The sequence below is a fragment of the Colobus angolensis genome, unplaced genomic scaffold, assembly GCF_000951035.1.
Source record: "Colobus angolensis palliatus isolate OR3802 unplaced genomic scaffold, Cang.pa_1.0 Scaffold99, whole genome shotgun sequence".
Classification (NCBI taxonomy): Eukaryota; Metazoa; Chordata; class Mammalia; order Primates; family Cercopithecidae; genus Colobus; species Colobus angolensis.
In genome coordinates this window covers 6,179,327-6,195,827 of record NW_012123931.1, presented here as the reverse complement: position 1 = coordinate 6,195,827, position 16,501 = coordinate 6,179,327, and the positions used below count along the sequence as shown (strand labels likewise).

General features: G+C 42.1%; 1 protein-coding gene across 1 annotated transcript in view; it reads right to left on the bottom strand.

Moving 5' to 3' along the window:
* The window catches only part of LOC105505200 (zinc finger protein 626-like), a 30,782-nt gene extending 14,820 nt beyond the window's left edge, over positions 1-15,962 (bottom strand). Inside the window, 1 exon segment of the mRNA XM_011932999.1 lies at positions 15,809-15,962. Within this exon segment, the coding sequence (XP_011788389.1) occupies positions 15,809-15,811 (3 nt within the window). The 5' untranslated portion in view covers positions 15,812-15,962.
* Between the last annotated feature and the right edge of the window lie 539 nt (positions 15,963-16,501).

Here is a 16,501-nt window from a genome sequence, read left to right as displayed (position 1 = left end):
CTTGTTGCCCAAGCTGGAGTGCAGTGGCATGATCTCAGCTCACTACAACTGCCACTTCCCGGGTTCAAACAATCCTCCTGTGTCAGCCTCCCAAGTAGCTGGGATTACAGGCATGTGCCACCACGCTTGGCTAATTTTGTATTTTTAGTAGAAACGGGGTTTCTCCATGTTGGTCAGGCTGGTCTTGAACTCTCTACCTCAGGTGATCTGTCCCCTCTGGCCTCCTAAAGTGTTGGGATTATAGGTGGAGACACTGTGCTCAGCTAATTTTGTGAATTTCTAACAAGCTCACCAGTAATGCCAATGTTTTTGGCCCAAGAAGGATATTTTGACAAACATCTAGTAAGTGGAAGAGCCTGTGTTTTTCCCACTTTTTCTAGCCTGTAAACAAACATAATAGCCTTCATTCACCGTAGAAACATATGTAGAGAAAAAAAAGGACAGTTGCCAGATTAAATGTGATGGTTTATGCACATCAGCTGCATAAAGATACTTTATAATAAAGAGGAAAAATAATTAACTCTATAGTGAAAAAAATATATCAGAGATATTTAACCAAGCGAATCATTAACCATTAACTTCACTAGGACAATTTTTTTTTTTGAATCGGAGTCTTGCTCTGTCGCCCAGGCTGGAGTGCAGTGGTGCAGTCTCGGCTCACTGCAAGCTCTGCCTCCTGAGTTCACACCATTCTCCTGTTGCAGCCTCCCAAGTAGCTGGGATTACAGGCGCCCACCACCATGCCCAGATAATTTTTTTGTATTTTTAGTAGAGACGGGGTTTCACCATATTAGCCAGGATGGTCTCGATCTCCTGACCTCATGATCCACCTGCCTCGGCCTCCCAAAGTGCTGGGAATACAGGTGTGAGCCACCGCGCCCAGCCTAGGACAAATTTTTATGATGTGCTAATGCACACAGAAGAACACAGCATCACTGTTGAAATATTCCTCCCAAAGAAAATAAATTATAGTCTGAATGTAAGTATAAAGAAACATCAGTTTTAGGCCAGGCACGGTGGCTCATGCCTGTGATCCCAGCAATTTGGGAGGCTGCAGGGGAAGGATCACAATGTCAGGAGTTCGAGACCAGCGTGACTAACATGGTGTAACCCTGTCTCTACTAAAAGTACAAAAATTAGCCAGGTGTTGTGGCAAACACTTGTAATCCCAGCTACTTAGCATGCTAAGGCAGGAGAATTGCTTGAACCTGGGAGGCGAAGGTTGCAGTGAGCCGAGATCACGCCACTGCACTCCAGCCTTGGTGACAGAGCCAGACTCCATGTCAAAAAAAAAAAAAAAAAAAGAAACATCAGTTTTATACAAACTTTAAAATACAGACAACTGCTACGTTCTGTAATTTTTAGTAGTAATTTTAAGTAGGCTTCATTTAGCACCCTAAAGAGCAGGTATCTCCTAATAATTTTTTTCAGAACTTTCTGGGTAATAAATGCCATCCCATTTAAATAAGCATTTTCTTTTCTTTTTCTTTGGACGGAGTCTCGCTATGTTGCCCAGGCTGGAGTGCAGTGGAGCCATCTCGGCCTACAGATGCCCACCACCACGCCCGGCTAATTTTTTGTATTTTTAGTAGAGACGGGGTTTCACTGTGTTAGCCAGGATAGTCTCGATCTCCTGACCTTGTGATCTGCCCATCTCAGCCTCCCAAAATGCTGCGATTACAGTTGTGAGCCACCGCACCTAGCCTAAATAAGCATTTTCTTAATCCTGGTCTGCATACAGCTAATGGAACACACAGATGGAGCCTCATCATCACATGTTCTCCATCTTTACTAAGGACCACAGTTTTCCCCAATAGAAATCTTGAGTATCCACATCTTTTCATGTTCAACAGCCACAAAGGGAACATTTTAAAAACTGCAGATCCTAAATTCTTGCTGAGAATTCTACATGGCATATAAGAAGCTATGATGCGGAGAATAAAGAGAAGGCTCTGGAATATAGGAAAGAAATATTTTTCAAAGACTCTTGACTGTCATAAGAATTTAAAGAAGTAATTAAACCAAACTCATTAGGGAGGAAAAACACAAGTAGAGAAGTAAAGGTTTGTGAGTACTAAATGCATGGCAGTCCAGGAGGCAGAGTCGACACTGCTCTTCATCTGAGACACATTTACATGAAGAAAAGCCACTTTTTTTCTTTCTCCTCCTTCTCTGAAATTCCTTCTGAGATGAGATTCTCTAGAGAGATTACATCTGATTCTTAAGAATATGTCTTTAAAGGTTTCAGTACCACGTTTACCTGTTAGCATGACATCAATTGGCAGAAAAACAAAGACAGAAAAAGTCCACCTATTTCTGTCCTTTAAAACAGAAGAGATTCAGGAACAATGAGTTGCTCCATGAAGATGAAAATATAAATTTCTCTTTCCTGTCCTCAGATGCTCTCCCCTGCCATAGACACCAGCCATTTCTGCTACAGTAATGGAAATAAGCGCCACACTGACCGGTCCCTACCAAACCCAAACAGAACCGGCCCTGTGACCACCCTTTAGTGCAAAGGTGGAACTTAACTTTTATGAATGTATTTTGAAGCCTTCATACTTGATTCTGGTCTTACCTGAGTCACATAAGGGGCTTCATTAAAACAACATGGATGTCTCCACCCAGAACAATAAACAGAAGCTGTGGGGAGGGCACAAGAAAGTTCTGCAAATTGGCCATGTGATTGTAATCAGCAGCCTGGGCTTATAACCACTTAACTAAGCATTGCCTCTCAAGCTTTAATGAGCTTATAAATCACTTGGTAATTTTGGCCCCGATTTATGTAATGTGACTCTGGAGGGTCCATGAATGGGTGTTTTAAACAAGTCCCCCGTCAATGCTGATGTTGCTTCCCCTTGGCTCATTATTAGCAGTAGTTAGAGAAGCAGGCACAGCACGGGGTCCCTTACACTCAGCACTCTTGTCACAACCAAATACTTCTGGTACAAATAAGGAAAACCCATCTCCATCATAAAGTTTTATATCCTTTGCTGGTTCTTTAAAGTTTACAGAAAAAACAAAAGGCAGCAGTTTCTGCATAAGTCTGGATTTAAAAAGCATGTACACATGTACTAATGCAATGTTTTTCAAACAGGTACTATGTGCTCAAGAGTAGGATACAGAGCAGTGTGCTGGACATAACACATTATGTGATTTAATTCTCGTAACACCCTGGGAGCTGGTACTAAGTGTATAATAATTTTCAGGATTTAGGTAAAGGGCCCAGCATTTTTGTTGCTTCTTCTGTTTCTCTGCCATCAAATTTTTTTAAAAACTGCAAAAAATTAAAGCTAAATATAGACAGATGAAAGAAACATGGAAAGCAAGAGTTTAATGTAGTTTAGAGAAAATTTTATTCTGTTGATATTTACATTTTTGTGACTTGTGGAGCAACTACCAGATATGCAGGAATGGAAAACAAGTTCCTAAATAGAATGTCTCCGCAAATACTGGTTTTAATGTAAAATTTAAAAACCAAGACCCTACAACACATAATTTATTTTCCCATTTATCTGTTTTTGGATTTCAGGAAATTGTAAGCACCAGCTCTAGAAAGACAACAGGATTCACCAGCCAAAACTCTGATCTCTTTTACAAGGTTCTGTGAGGCAAGACTCCAGGGTAGGGTCACACCTAAATAAGGCCTCCACAAAGGGTGAATCTCAACAGAACTGCATCAGGAAGTGGACCCTATGTAGAATTCTGTTCTCTATGCCACTGGGGTATTTCCAGTTTTGTTTTTTCTAAGCTTACCTAAAAGAAACTTAAATACCAGAGTCTGTGTAATTTTAATCTTTTCTAGCCGCTGCCCTGCCCTGTCAACTCTATATTATATGCTAATATGCAATTTAAACAAATCCCTTAAGGTTTTCTAGGGTAAGTTTATTAGGAAACAAATACGTACACTTAACAGGATGAAAGAAATAGAAATACTGCTGGGCCTGTTGGCTCATGCCCATAATCTCAACACTTTGGGAAGCTGAGGTAAGTGGATCATGAGGTCAGGAGTTCAAGACCAGACTGACCAACATTTTGAAACTCCATCTCTATTAAAATTACAAAAATTAGCTGGGTGTGGTGGCAGGCACCTGTAATCCCAGCTATTCAGGGGGCTGAGGCAGAAGAATCACTTGAACCCAAATGGCAGAGTTTGTGACCCAAATGAGTCGAGATTGTGCCACTGAATTCCAGCCTGGGTGACAGAGGGAGACTCTATATCAAAAAGAAAAAAAAAGAAATTATAACAACAATTCTTCTGTTCATAAATATCCTTTCAAGTACAGACATCAGAAGTCACAATATAAAGTGGCAAATAATGCCCAATATTTTGGGCATATCTATTTGTTGTACCAACCATATGATGGTTCAATTATTTACCCAGTTGCTAGTCTAGACTAAAAGTTTCTGGACTGTAGGAACCATGACTGCTTCATGTTTTATTTTAATGGTCATATGAAATGGAATTTACTAGTTTATCTATTTGGGTCTCCAGATGTCCTCCTTGTTTATCATCCAAGTACCACAAAAGTGGATAAACTCTCATCTGCGTACCTACCAAAGACACCCCTTGTATGAGGGGATGAACAAACACAGGATGATTCATTTCTCTTACACTGAGAAAGAAGCAGAATTAACTACTCTTGTCAGCCTGACACAATTCTGCTCTGGACATCCTCAAATCCCTCAAAGATACCTGGATGATTGTGAGAGAATTCCCAGTGACCCGGGACTGATGGCCCAATGATAAGCCAGGCTGGAGAGACTCAGGCTGATTCTCAATGAGAAATGGAACTGCCTTGGTGGAGCTCCAGAAGCTGGATCACCTGTCCTGATTTACTAGCTCTTGGGTAAAAGAAAGAACACAAATACTGTACTCCCGTATCACATTTTACAGGTAAATATAGTTGTGGTTATAGCTCTGGATACTTTGTGGCCTTGTTCTCTCACTTTTAAGATGCTTTTCTATACTTACACATATTCTGTCATCAGATTCTATTTCCTCCTGGAAGCTCTCACACCACTGTAGTAGGTCAATGAACAAGATGTGAAAAATCTCACAGAGCCATACTCCCAAATGGGGGCTGTAAGCTGTCTAGGTTGACATCTCACAATGCAGAAAATGTCTTTTGTTAGTTTTCTGTACATTCTCTATCCAAAGTCCAGCCCTTTTTTGTAAATCCCAGGCAGAGGCCAGATGTTATCTGCAGATTCTAGGTAGGCTACACCTGGCTCTGCATCCTTTGGTGTTACAGCAAGTGGAGTACAAACGAAGGAGAGATCCCCTCATAGAGGCTGCTCTAGCACATTCTAAATGATAAGTCTACATGGAAAAAAAAAAAAAAGCTGACACAACATGAATATTAAGTAGACAGTTTATTTGGGTAAAGTTTACAGATATAACCTAGGAGCAAAGATTAAAGTTGCCTGGAATCCACACTTCGATTAGCAGTAGTTACAAGAAGATTTGTAAAGACAAAAAGAGAAACACAGAGTGGGCTGACACGAAGTTGTTTGTCAGTAATTTCTATTTATGTAAAAAAAAAACATTGATTAGTAATTAGATATATATCGTTATAGTTTAGGGTATGGGATATAGTGTCCAATGTGGCATTATTAGTTTAATTTATAGCTACATGTGGCAATACTGAATAGTTTCAAAAGATGAATACACAATTCAAAGGGAGGAGAAAGACATAACTGCACTTTTATTTTAACATCTCTGAGTTTGATAACTAAAAGGACTTGCATTTTTCAGATAAAAGTTTTTTAATTCCCAAATCCCAAGACCTGGACTCAAAATATGGAGCTGCAGATTTAGGGCTTGAGTGGCTGGAGCAGCAGCACATGTTACCTGCACATTTGTGAGCTTTTTAGCAAGGGAAGGAAGAAAAAAATGGAGATTTTCTTGTCTACATGTCTACTCAATGCACACATGTTACTCTACTTGGGTTTATGGGCCCCATGGTCTCTGAATCAGTTTCAGGATTGAAGATAAAAGAGTCATTGAAAGAGGTAAAATGATTGATTGCTACCCTGTGAAATTTATAGAAATCTGATCTAGACTCTCTAGAAGTGACTGTAGAGGACTATAAATAACAAATAGGCAGAAACACAATTCTGCCTGCACATTTAGGGGATCGCATACACTTCTCTGTACAAATGTGAGTTGACTGGAAGCCTGAGACGGAACGTCCCCTCTAGAGTAAATTCTGGTTGGCACCGTATGTGTTTATATCATGTCTGGTAATTCTAGACTGTTTGGAAACAATAATTAAAAGAAAAATTTTCTCCAGCCCCAGAGAAACTCCACAATAATAGAACAGAAAGAAAATGGTTTTATTACACAATTAAACTTGAATGTGACATGCATCATAGTCAATCTGCTAAAGAGACTGCAAAAATAGACAGCCACCATAATTAGTCCACAAGTAGAAGAATTTCCAGCACCATTAATCATACATAGTTTATCCTGAATTCACCTGGAGATTGAAGAGGTCATCTGTGTATGCTAATTACTTATATTCAATGACAAATAAACTTTTCACCTCTTCATAACAGGAGGAAATTTAGCAGCTTGAAGCCAGGTGCCTGCTAAACGTAGGCTCTCACTCTGCTACAAAAATGGTTGAATAGGGTTCTATCTTTTTGGCTATTTACATTTTAGAGCAGTGGCTCTGTACTCCTTGGCATTGGGCTACAGCACTCCTGCTTGCTTTCTCCTGAGTGCTAGTGTCCTCTCTTGACCTCTACCATCTGCCACTGAGGCATAGCTCAGAGCACAGTTTACAGTTTATGCGAACTCCATTTGCCACAGCAGCACTCTAGGGTCACATCAGAAATGGAAGCCTGAGCTGCAGGAGGAGAGCCTGCAGGCCTCCTGGGTAGAATTTCACCTTCACAGTAATGGAAATGGGAGCAGTGTTTCAGCCTCAGTTTCTACTTATAATAGTGACAAGGAAAAAATACTGCTAAATTTCCAGCAGGAGTCCAGATAGAGATAGCTCCAAAAGTTATCTCTCACTGTGACAGCCCACCTTATTCAGAAACCATGGGATATTAATAGGGCTTCTGAAACAGACACCCAAAGCATTGGAGAGAAAAACAGATCTGCATCTGAGCAAGATGCTTTTGAGAGAAAAAAGTTAGATCTTAAGAAAAAGCTCAGTTTACATATAAGATTGATGATGTCAGCCAGAAAATACTCCCCTAAAAGAAATGTCTCTCTAAACACCCAAAGTGCACAGCTACTCTAAGGATGAGAAACATGTGCATTATGAAGGAAGGGGGCAAGGCCAGGTGTGATGGCTCACACCTGTAATCCTCGCACTTTGGGAGGCTGAGGCGGGTGGATCACAAGATCAGGAGTTCGAGACTAGCCTGGCCAATATGGTGAAACCCCATCTCTACTAAAAATACAAAAAAATTCACAGGGCATGGTGGTGGGTGCTATAGTCCCAGCTACTCGGGAGGCGGAGGCAGGAGAATAACTTGAACAAGGGAAGCAGAGGTTGCAGTGAGCCCAGATAGCGCTAGTGCACTCCAGCCAGGGGACAGAGTGAGACTCTGTTCCCCTAAAAAAAAAAAAAAAAAAAAAGAAAGGAAAAGAACGGGGGCATATTTTCAGAAGAATTTTATAAAGTTCCATTTCCATTTCTGCTGTGCTCTCCTAGCCACTGAATGGGGGTCTATATTGAAATATACCTTACAACTTCCAATGACACATTTTGATGAAAAAATAGAAACTATGTTCATACACTGGAATATATTAGATCTTGCAACATAGCTAATTGAAGAACTATTATAGTTTTTGGGTGGCCACATCACCTGTCTTTATTTGTCCTGTAACAGCCGCATACAAATTTAGTGAAATAAAAGATACTAAAATTGTGCTTAATCATAATTATCCTGACTGAATAAAGTAATAAACATGTCTGACTAATACCTACTAACTCTAACAATTTGGTTGTAAATATTCTTTGGATATTAGATATAAATATCTAAGTATGAATAATTTTAATGAACTAGTCATAATGTATGTAGCATTTTAAAAAATTAAAATTATACATCAGTTACGCCGGGCGCGGTGGCTCATGCCTGTAATCCCAGCACTTTGGGAGGCTGAGGATGGTGAATCAGGTGGTCAGTTTGAGAACAGCCTGGCCAATATAGTGAAACTCTGTCTCTACTAAAACCGTATAAAAAAATTAGCCGGACCTGGTGGCTCACAACTGTACTACCAGCTACTTGGGAGGCTGAGGCAGGAGAATTGCTTGAACCTCGGAGGCGGAGTTTGCAGTGAGCCGAGATCGCACCACTGCACTCCAGCCTGGGCAACAGAGGCCAGGTGCTGTGGCTCACGCTTGTAATCCTAGCACTTTGGGAGGCCGAGGCAGGTGAATCACGAGGTCAGGAGATCAAGACCATCCTGGCTAACACGGTGAAACCCCGTCTCTACTGAAAATACAAAAAAAATTAGCCGGGCATGGTAGCGGGGGCCTGTAGTCCCAGCTACTCAGGAGGCTGAGGCAGGAGAATGGCGTGAACCCGGGAGGTGGTAAGCCGAGATGGCGCCTCTGCACTCCAGCCCCAGCGACAGAGCGAGACTCCGGTGGGGGGTGGGTGGGGAATCTATACTTCAGTTAAAACATTTTATGTTTCAAAAGCATAAATAACAGTATTAAAATAACCATTTAAGTGATTAATTCAAAGTAAATATTGTGGCTTTGTATTCATACTATTTTAGAAAATACTGTTTAGGGCTCATGCCTGTAATCCCAGCACTCTGGGAGGCTGAGGCGCGTGGATCACCTGAGGTCAGCAGTTCAAGTTCAAGCTGGTGAACATGGTAATACCCCATCTCTATTATAAATACAAAAACTCAGCCAGGCATGGTGGTGATGCATGCCTGTAAACTTAGCTACTCAGGGGACTGAGGCAGGAGAATCACTTCAACCTGGGAGGCAACAGTTGTAGTGAGCAGAGATCAAACAACTGCACTCCAGTCTCGGCAACAGAGTGAGACTCTGTCTCAAAAAAAAAAAAAAACTGAAAATATTGTTTAATTTATGTGACTGCAGGTTATCTACAAACATTACACATAACTATGCTAATTGCTCTGAAGTAATAAATAGAAAGCAAGGTACAACTACAGACTCAACTGTTCAGTTTATACCCTGAACTGTTCTTGCTTTCACAGTGTAAGTACTTCAGCCTGCAAATATTGGTTACCTTGGATTATCAGGTTTCTGTCACAGAAACTGAGTATCATTTAGTCTTTATTATTCTGTATTGTTACCTTTAATCTTATCTTTGTGCTAAGCTCTGTGTGCTCCTAGAATGAGCTTGTATCTAAACAAATCTGTGTCTACTTTAAAGGAATAAAAATCAAAAAAATAAACTTTTCAGAACCAAAAACAAAGCAATAAATCTGAAGCACTAGATAAAGATAATCTGGAGTCATAAAAAATGACAAAAGTTTTATTTAGTTGTTGACATGATTTACGTATATTCAAACAAGCAGAGAAAAATATCTACATATATTCTAAATTCCTTAAGAAAAGAGGGAATAGCGGCCAGGCGTGGTGACTCATGCCTGTAATCCCAGCACTTTGGGAGGCTGAGGCAGGCAGATCATGAGGTCAGGAGATCGAGACCATCCTGGCTAACCGGGTGAAACCCCATCTCTGCTGAAAAAAAAAAAAAAAAAAAAAAAAATTAGTTGGGCGAGGTGGCGGGCCCCTGTAGTCCCAGCTACTCGGGAGGCTGAGGCAGGAGAATGGCGTGAACCCGGAAGGCAGAGGTTGCAGTGAGCCGAGATCGCGCCACAGCACTCCAGCCTGGGTGGCAGAGCGAGACTCTGTCTCAAAAAAAAAAAAAAAGAAAAGAAAAAAGGGCATTGCAAAAACTTTTTTGGAACTTTTGAAAGACTTTTTGAACTCTTGGACATCTGAAATTAGCACACTGTATGCACTTGAAATAATGTTTATGGGGGAAAAAACCAGAAGACAGAAAGATATTATATGATATCCATAAGTGCACAAGACCAATGCAACAGAATAGAGAGCCCAGAAATAATGCCACCCTCCTGTACTCATCAGAGTTTTGACAAAGCTGACAAGAGGATTGTGGGAAGAATTCTCTCTTTAACCAATGGTACAGGAATAACTACCTAGCACTATGTAGAAGACTGAAACTGGACCCCTTCATTACACCATACACAAAAATCAACTCAAGATAAATCACAGACTTATTATAAGAAACTCTGCAAGAAAACATGGGGAATAACATTCTAGACACAGAAACTGGCAAAGACTTCATGATGAAGCTACCAAAAGCAACTGCAACAGAAGCAAAAATTGACAAATGGGACCTATTTAAACTAAAGAGCTTCTTCACAGCAAAGGAAACTATAAATAGAGCAAACAACCTACAGAATAAAAGAAAATATTTGCAAACGTTGCCTCTGACAAAGGTCTAACATACAGAATTTATTAAGAACTTAAACAAGTTTACAAGAATAAAAGCAAACAACTTCATTAAAAAGTGGGCAAAAAACATGAACAGACGCTTGTCTAAAGAAATACATGTGGCTAACAAGCATTATATATTAAAAAAAAAAGGTCATCGCTAGTCATTAGATAAATTAAAAGAAAAACCACAATGAAATACCACCTCACACTCATCAGAGTGGCTGTTTTTAATAAGTCAAAAAATAACAGATGGGTAAGGTTGCAGAGAAAACGGAATGCTTACACTCTGCTGGTGGGAGTGTAAATTAGTTCAATGACAGTAAAAATCAGTGTGGTGATTCCTCACAGAACTAAAAACAGAATTATCATTTGACCCAGGAACCTCATAGTTGGGTATATACCCAAAGAAATATAAATTATTATAAAGACACATTCACATGCATGTTCATTGCAGCACTATTTACAATAGCAAAGACATGGACAGGCCCTGAATGCCTATCACTGGTAGACAAGATAAAGAAAATATGGTATGGTCAGATGCGGTGCCTCATGTCTGTAATCCCAGCATTTTGGGAGGCCAAGGCAGGTGGATTGCCTGAGCTTAGAAGTTTGAGACCAGCCTGGGCAACATGGCAAAATCCTGTCTCCACGGAAAATACAAAAAGAAAAATTGGCCAGGCATGGTAATGCATATGTGTAGTCCCAGCTACTTGGGAGGATGAAGTAGGAGAGAACTGCTTGAGCCTGAAAGGTTGAAGCTAAAGTATGCCAAAATCATGCCATGGCACTCTAGCCTGGGCAATAAGCCTGTCTCCAAAAATAAAATAAAATAAAAGATTTAGTAAAAACAAAACATGGTACATAAACATCATGGAATACTCTGTGGTCATTAAAAAAAAAAAAGACCATGTCCTTTGCAATAACACTGATGAAGCTGGAGACAATTCTTAGAAAACTAATGCAGAGGCCGGGCGCTGTGGCTCACGCCTTTGATCCCAGCACTTTGGGAGGCCAAAGTGGAATAATCACCTGAGGTCAGGAGTTTAAGACCAGCCTGACCAACATGGAGAAACCCCTCTGTACTAAAAATACAACATCAGCCAGGTGTGGTGGCATGCGCCTGTAATCCCAGCTACATAGGAAGCTGAGGCAGGAGAATCGCTTGAATCCAGGAGGCGAAGACTGTGGTGACCCAAGGTCGCACAATTGCACTCCAGCCTGGGCAACAAGAACAAAAATATGTCTCAGGCCGGGCGCGGTGGCTCAAGCCTGTAATCCCAGCACTTTGGGAGGCTGAGACGGGCGGATCACGAGGTCAGGAGATCGAGACCATCCTGGTTAACACGGTGAAACCCTGTCTCTACTAAAAATACAAAAAACTAGCCGGGCGAGGTGGCGGGCGCCTGTAGTCCCAGCTACTCCGGAGGCTGAGGCAGGAGAATGGCGTAAACCCGGGAGGCGGAGCTTGCAGTGAGCTGAGATCCGGCCACCGCACTCCAGCCCGGGTGACAGAGCAAGACTCCGCCTCAAAAAAAAAAAAAAAAAAAAGTATGTCTCAAAAAAACAAAACAAAACAAAAGACAAAAAAAGAAAACTAATGCAGAAACAGCAAACCAAATGCATGTTATTATTTATAAGTAAGAGCTAAGTAATAAGAACACATAAACACAAAGAGAACAACAGACAGTCAGGCCTAGTTGAGTGGGGAGGGTGGGAGCAGTAAGAGGATCAGAAAACATACCTGTTTAGTGCTATGCTTAGTACCTCAGTGACAAAATAATCTGCACTCCAAACTCCCATGGCATAATTTTAGCTGTGTAACAAACCCACATGTGTACACCCCACCAAAAATCAAAGCTTTAAAAAAAAATAAATCCCTGTGGAGGAGTGGGAGAGAGCGCAATGTAGGTGAAAGGACTGATTTTCATTACAGATAGTGGCCCAGGTGGTGCTGTATTCTGATTTATTTTTGTTTGCATGCAGATAGATGAGATTATAAACAGGAGGTCCTTAGGTTGGTGGAGAAAACAGGTTGCTGCTGCAGATTCTGTGTCTAGGGGTGGGGATATGCCAGGAGACTTGTAGAAACTTCTGGGTTCTTGGCAAGAAACACTAGGATCAAAATGCCGTGGTGAAGTTCCTGAGGGTGGTGCTTAGTCCTGGGAAGAGTGTGGACACGTCAATGTCTAGTGTGTGTGTTTGTGAGTGGGTGGGAATCCTGTGATGGCAGCTGCAAGAAAAGGGGGTCTGTCATCAAAGCTCTTTCCTCTAAGTTTTCAGTCTTCTGTCACCCTGGAAGAAGACCTTAAATCACAGGACAACAGGCAGTGTGACAGCCTGTGTACAGGAGAACAGAGCCTCCCATTTTCAAATACTCAGAGCTTTGTTCCAGGTCAGGCCTCCGTGATATCTTTTTTCTGACACCAAATCTGTAGAGTTTGCTCAACATCAAACAATTTTCCAACACCAACTCATTGCCAAATATTTGAATTCTGACACCACCCAGAGTCAGCACAGACCCTGATCCAGGGCTCATTCTCACAACATTGTCCCTCACTGCAAATGCCGATCAAAAACCCCATAGGCCAATCTATACTTCTGAGCTGCTGTTTGAAAACTGAGGATTCCCAAACCTCCCTGAAATTCAATAATTTGGTAGAGCTACTTACAGAACTCAGCAAAACACTGTAGTTATGTTTACTGGTTTCATATATAAGATGCAGCCCAGGAAAAGCCAAATGGAAGAAATGCATAGAACAAAGAAAAGAGATGGGGAAAGATGAAACACATAGATAATCCTGGAAAATATTTGGGATTAATAAAATTCTCTATCCTTTGTGTGCTCCAGGAACAGTATATGGAAAGAAACGCCCTTCTCATTATGACTTAGATGGTACCCTCTTTTCTTACCTATTACACAGCCAGACACATACTCTGCACATTTTCTCCTTTTTCTCATTAAGAAATTCAGTTGAATTTGTCTTCAGTGGTCAAAATAATTTTTTTTTTTTTTTTGAGATGGAGTCTCGGTCTGCCACCCAGGCTGGAATTCCTTGGCACCATCTCAGCTCACTGCAACCTCTGCTTCCAGGGTTCAAGCAATTCTCCTGCCTCAGCCTCCCAAGTAGCTGGCATTACAGGTGGCCACCATGACTACTGGCTAATTTTTGTATTTTTAGTAGACACAGGGTATCACCATGTTGACCAGGCTGGTCTGGAACTCCTGACCTCAGGTGATCCGCCTGCCTCGGCCTCCCAAACTGCTGGGATTACATGCCTGAGCCATGACGCTCAGCCTAAAATATTTCTTAATCAAACTTAAGTTTATCTCCATCCCTCAGGCTAGTGAACTTTGAGCTGCCCTTAGTCTGAGTCAACATACAACCCCATTTTATGTCCCTTCTAAGAACACGCTGATTTCAGGGTAAGACATTCTCTGATCTAAACTTTTTCACCCTCCATTTGCCATTCCCCTCTCACCTTCCTCTGTAATCTTGTTTACTCCTCCTACAAAAGAAAGCCCTTTTCTGCCTACATTTGTTGCAAGCCATAAAGATCTTTTAGTTAGTTGGTACTTCTTCCTGTTGCAATACTTTTTAGGAACTCATTTTTTTTTTTTCATAAATCTAACATTTTTATTTTAGAAAGTGTAAAAAGTGCCTCAAAACCATAACAACTTAATTACCAGTAAGACCCTCCCAGTTTCCTTTCATCTTAATCTTAACCGCATCTGCGGGGACCCAGCTTTCCAGGGCTCTGTAGCTTCTTTCAGAATAAAGGCTCCTTCCATGGCTGGGGTGAGCAGTCTGAGATATCTGCAGGGGAGACTCCCCAGAAAAAACTAACAGGGTCTTTAATAACCTCCTATTGGCCGGGTGCGGTGGCTCACACCGATAATGCCAGCACTTTGGGAGGCTGAGGCGGGCCTGATGCAGAGAGTTCAAGACCAGCCTGACAAACACGGAGAAAACCCGTCTCTACTAAACACCAATATTAGCCGGGCGTGATGGTGCATGCCTGTAATCCCAGTTACTGGAGGGGCTGAGGTAGGAGAATCACTTGAACCTGGTAAGCCCAGATCACGCCATTACATTCCAGCCTGGGCACCAAGAGCGACACTGTGTCCAAAAAAGAAACAAAAAACAAAAAAACCCACAACAACAAAAACCCTCCTACTGCAGGCTTAATATCAGCCTTAGCTTGGAGACACTAGGTTCAAGCTTTAATTTCCACATCAGGGTTATTCACTTGGTTTGTGAAAGTAAGTGTTAGAAAATCAGTGAAATTACTCAGTGTTTACATAAAGGAAGTTTTAAGATGCTTACTTTTTTTTTTTTTTTTGAGCCGGAGTCCCGCTTTGTCTAGCAGGCTAAGATGACTGGATCTCAGCTCACTGCAACTTCCGCCTCCCAGGTTCAAGAAATTCTCGTGCCTCAGCCTTCCAAGTAGCTGGTACTACAGGCACGTGCCACCACGCCCAGATAGTTTTCGTATTTTTAGTAGAGACGCGTTTCACCACGTTTGCCAGGCTGGTCTACAACTCCTGACCACGTGATCCACCCGCCTCGGCCTCCGAAGGGCTGGGATTGCAGGCTTGAGCCACCGCGCCCAGCCAGGAAGGGGTTTTGAACCCTAATGCAGTTCCTGTTTTTGCTTCCGTCCCCTGTTGTCTGGGATCAGACCGCACAATCTAAGCTGATCCACGTAAGCTTAGACCGAAACTTTTTCCAAATAAGGTAAATGCGCGACTTGCGAGAAAAGGAAAAGGGGAAGAAGAAGGGGTAGGGTTGATTTACAACTTTTACAACTTATGACCAGAAAGTTAAGTCATTTAAGAGTAACTTTGTTGTCCTAACACCTCTTTACCTCAAGTGATCCGCCCGCCTCGGCTTCCCAAAACGTTGGGATTATAGGCGTGAGCCACCGCGTCCGGCCCCATAAATTTTTAATAGGAGAAAAAAGAAACTGTAAACCCAAAGGAACAAAGCTCTTCCCATTCATGAACCCGCACCCCGAGTCAGGATTGTCCCCTGGCCACCCTCCCGTGGTCCCTGCACAATCTGGGAGAGAGGCCACGCTGCGGGTGCAGAGCTGCCCAGAGAGGGCTCCACGCCAGGGCACAGTCACCGCTCAGTGAAGAGACAAAGCGCCCGGGGGCCCGGCTGTCAGTACAGCTGCCATCTTATGGCTGAACGGGACTGAGGCCGAGCTGGGCAAGAACTGGGAGCGCAGATTGTGGAGCTGACTGCGGGGAGGCCTGAGTCCCGCCACAGCCACTTTTCACTGGTTCCAACCAGTCCCTCTCCTCTCTCGGGATGTCGGACCGGCAGTCTCACCATTTTTGGCTTCCAGGAGGTCCCGGTGTCTTAGCTATGGATCTCCCAATACCTGCAGGACACACGACCACAGAGCCTGAGCATCTAGGAGCAGTGAGAACGAGACCTGGAGCTCTGACTACAGCAAGAGACAAATGCCGCACCAAACCCGGAAACCGCCCTCTTCGCTCCAGCTGCCTTTCTGATTGGACGGTTTCCAGCCCGCCGTCCCTGATTGGACAATGCTTAAGGCCCCGCCCTCTGAGGCCCCGAGTGACAGTAGATGTGATTAGACGCTGGGCTGAGTGAAGAAAGAGTGACAGCCTACGCTGCAGCCTTTTCAGGCAGGGCTTCCTCCCTGAGCTGAGCCAAGCCCACCCCAGAGCCTGGGAAAACTCTCTTTTCTTTACTCTCTCTCTCGTTGAATGTATTTCAAAAGGTGAACAGAAATATTTTGCTCTCATATTAATACATAAAACTTTTTTTCAAGAGAAAACTTTTACTTTGGCAATAATGTATTGTCAATACTAAAGATAATTTTGATAAAACCTTATAAAAGATCAAATTTGTCATTTTTGACCTCTCGAGATTTACGTATATATTTTGTAATCTAATACAATTTTTTAACTGTTTATATTTTATTTTATCTATATTATTTTTATTTTTTCAATTTGAAACAGCCTTTAAGTAATTTCTTTTTTTTTTTTTTTTTTT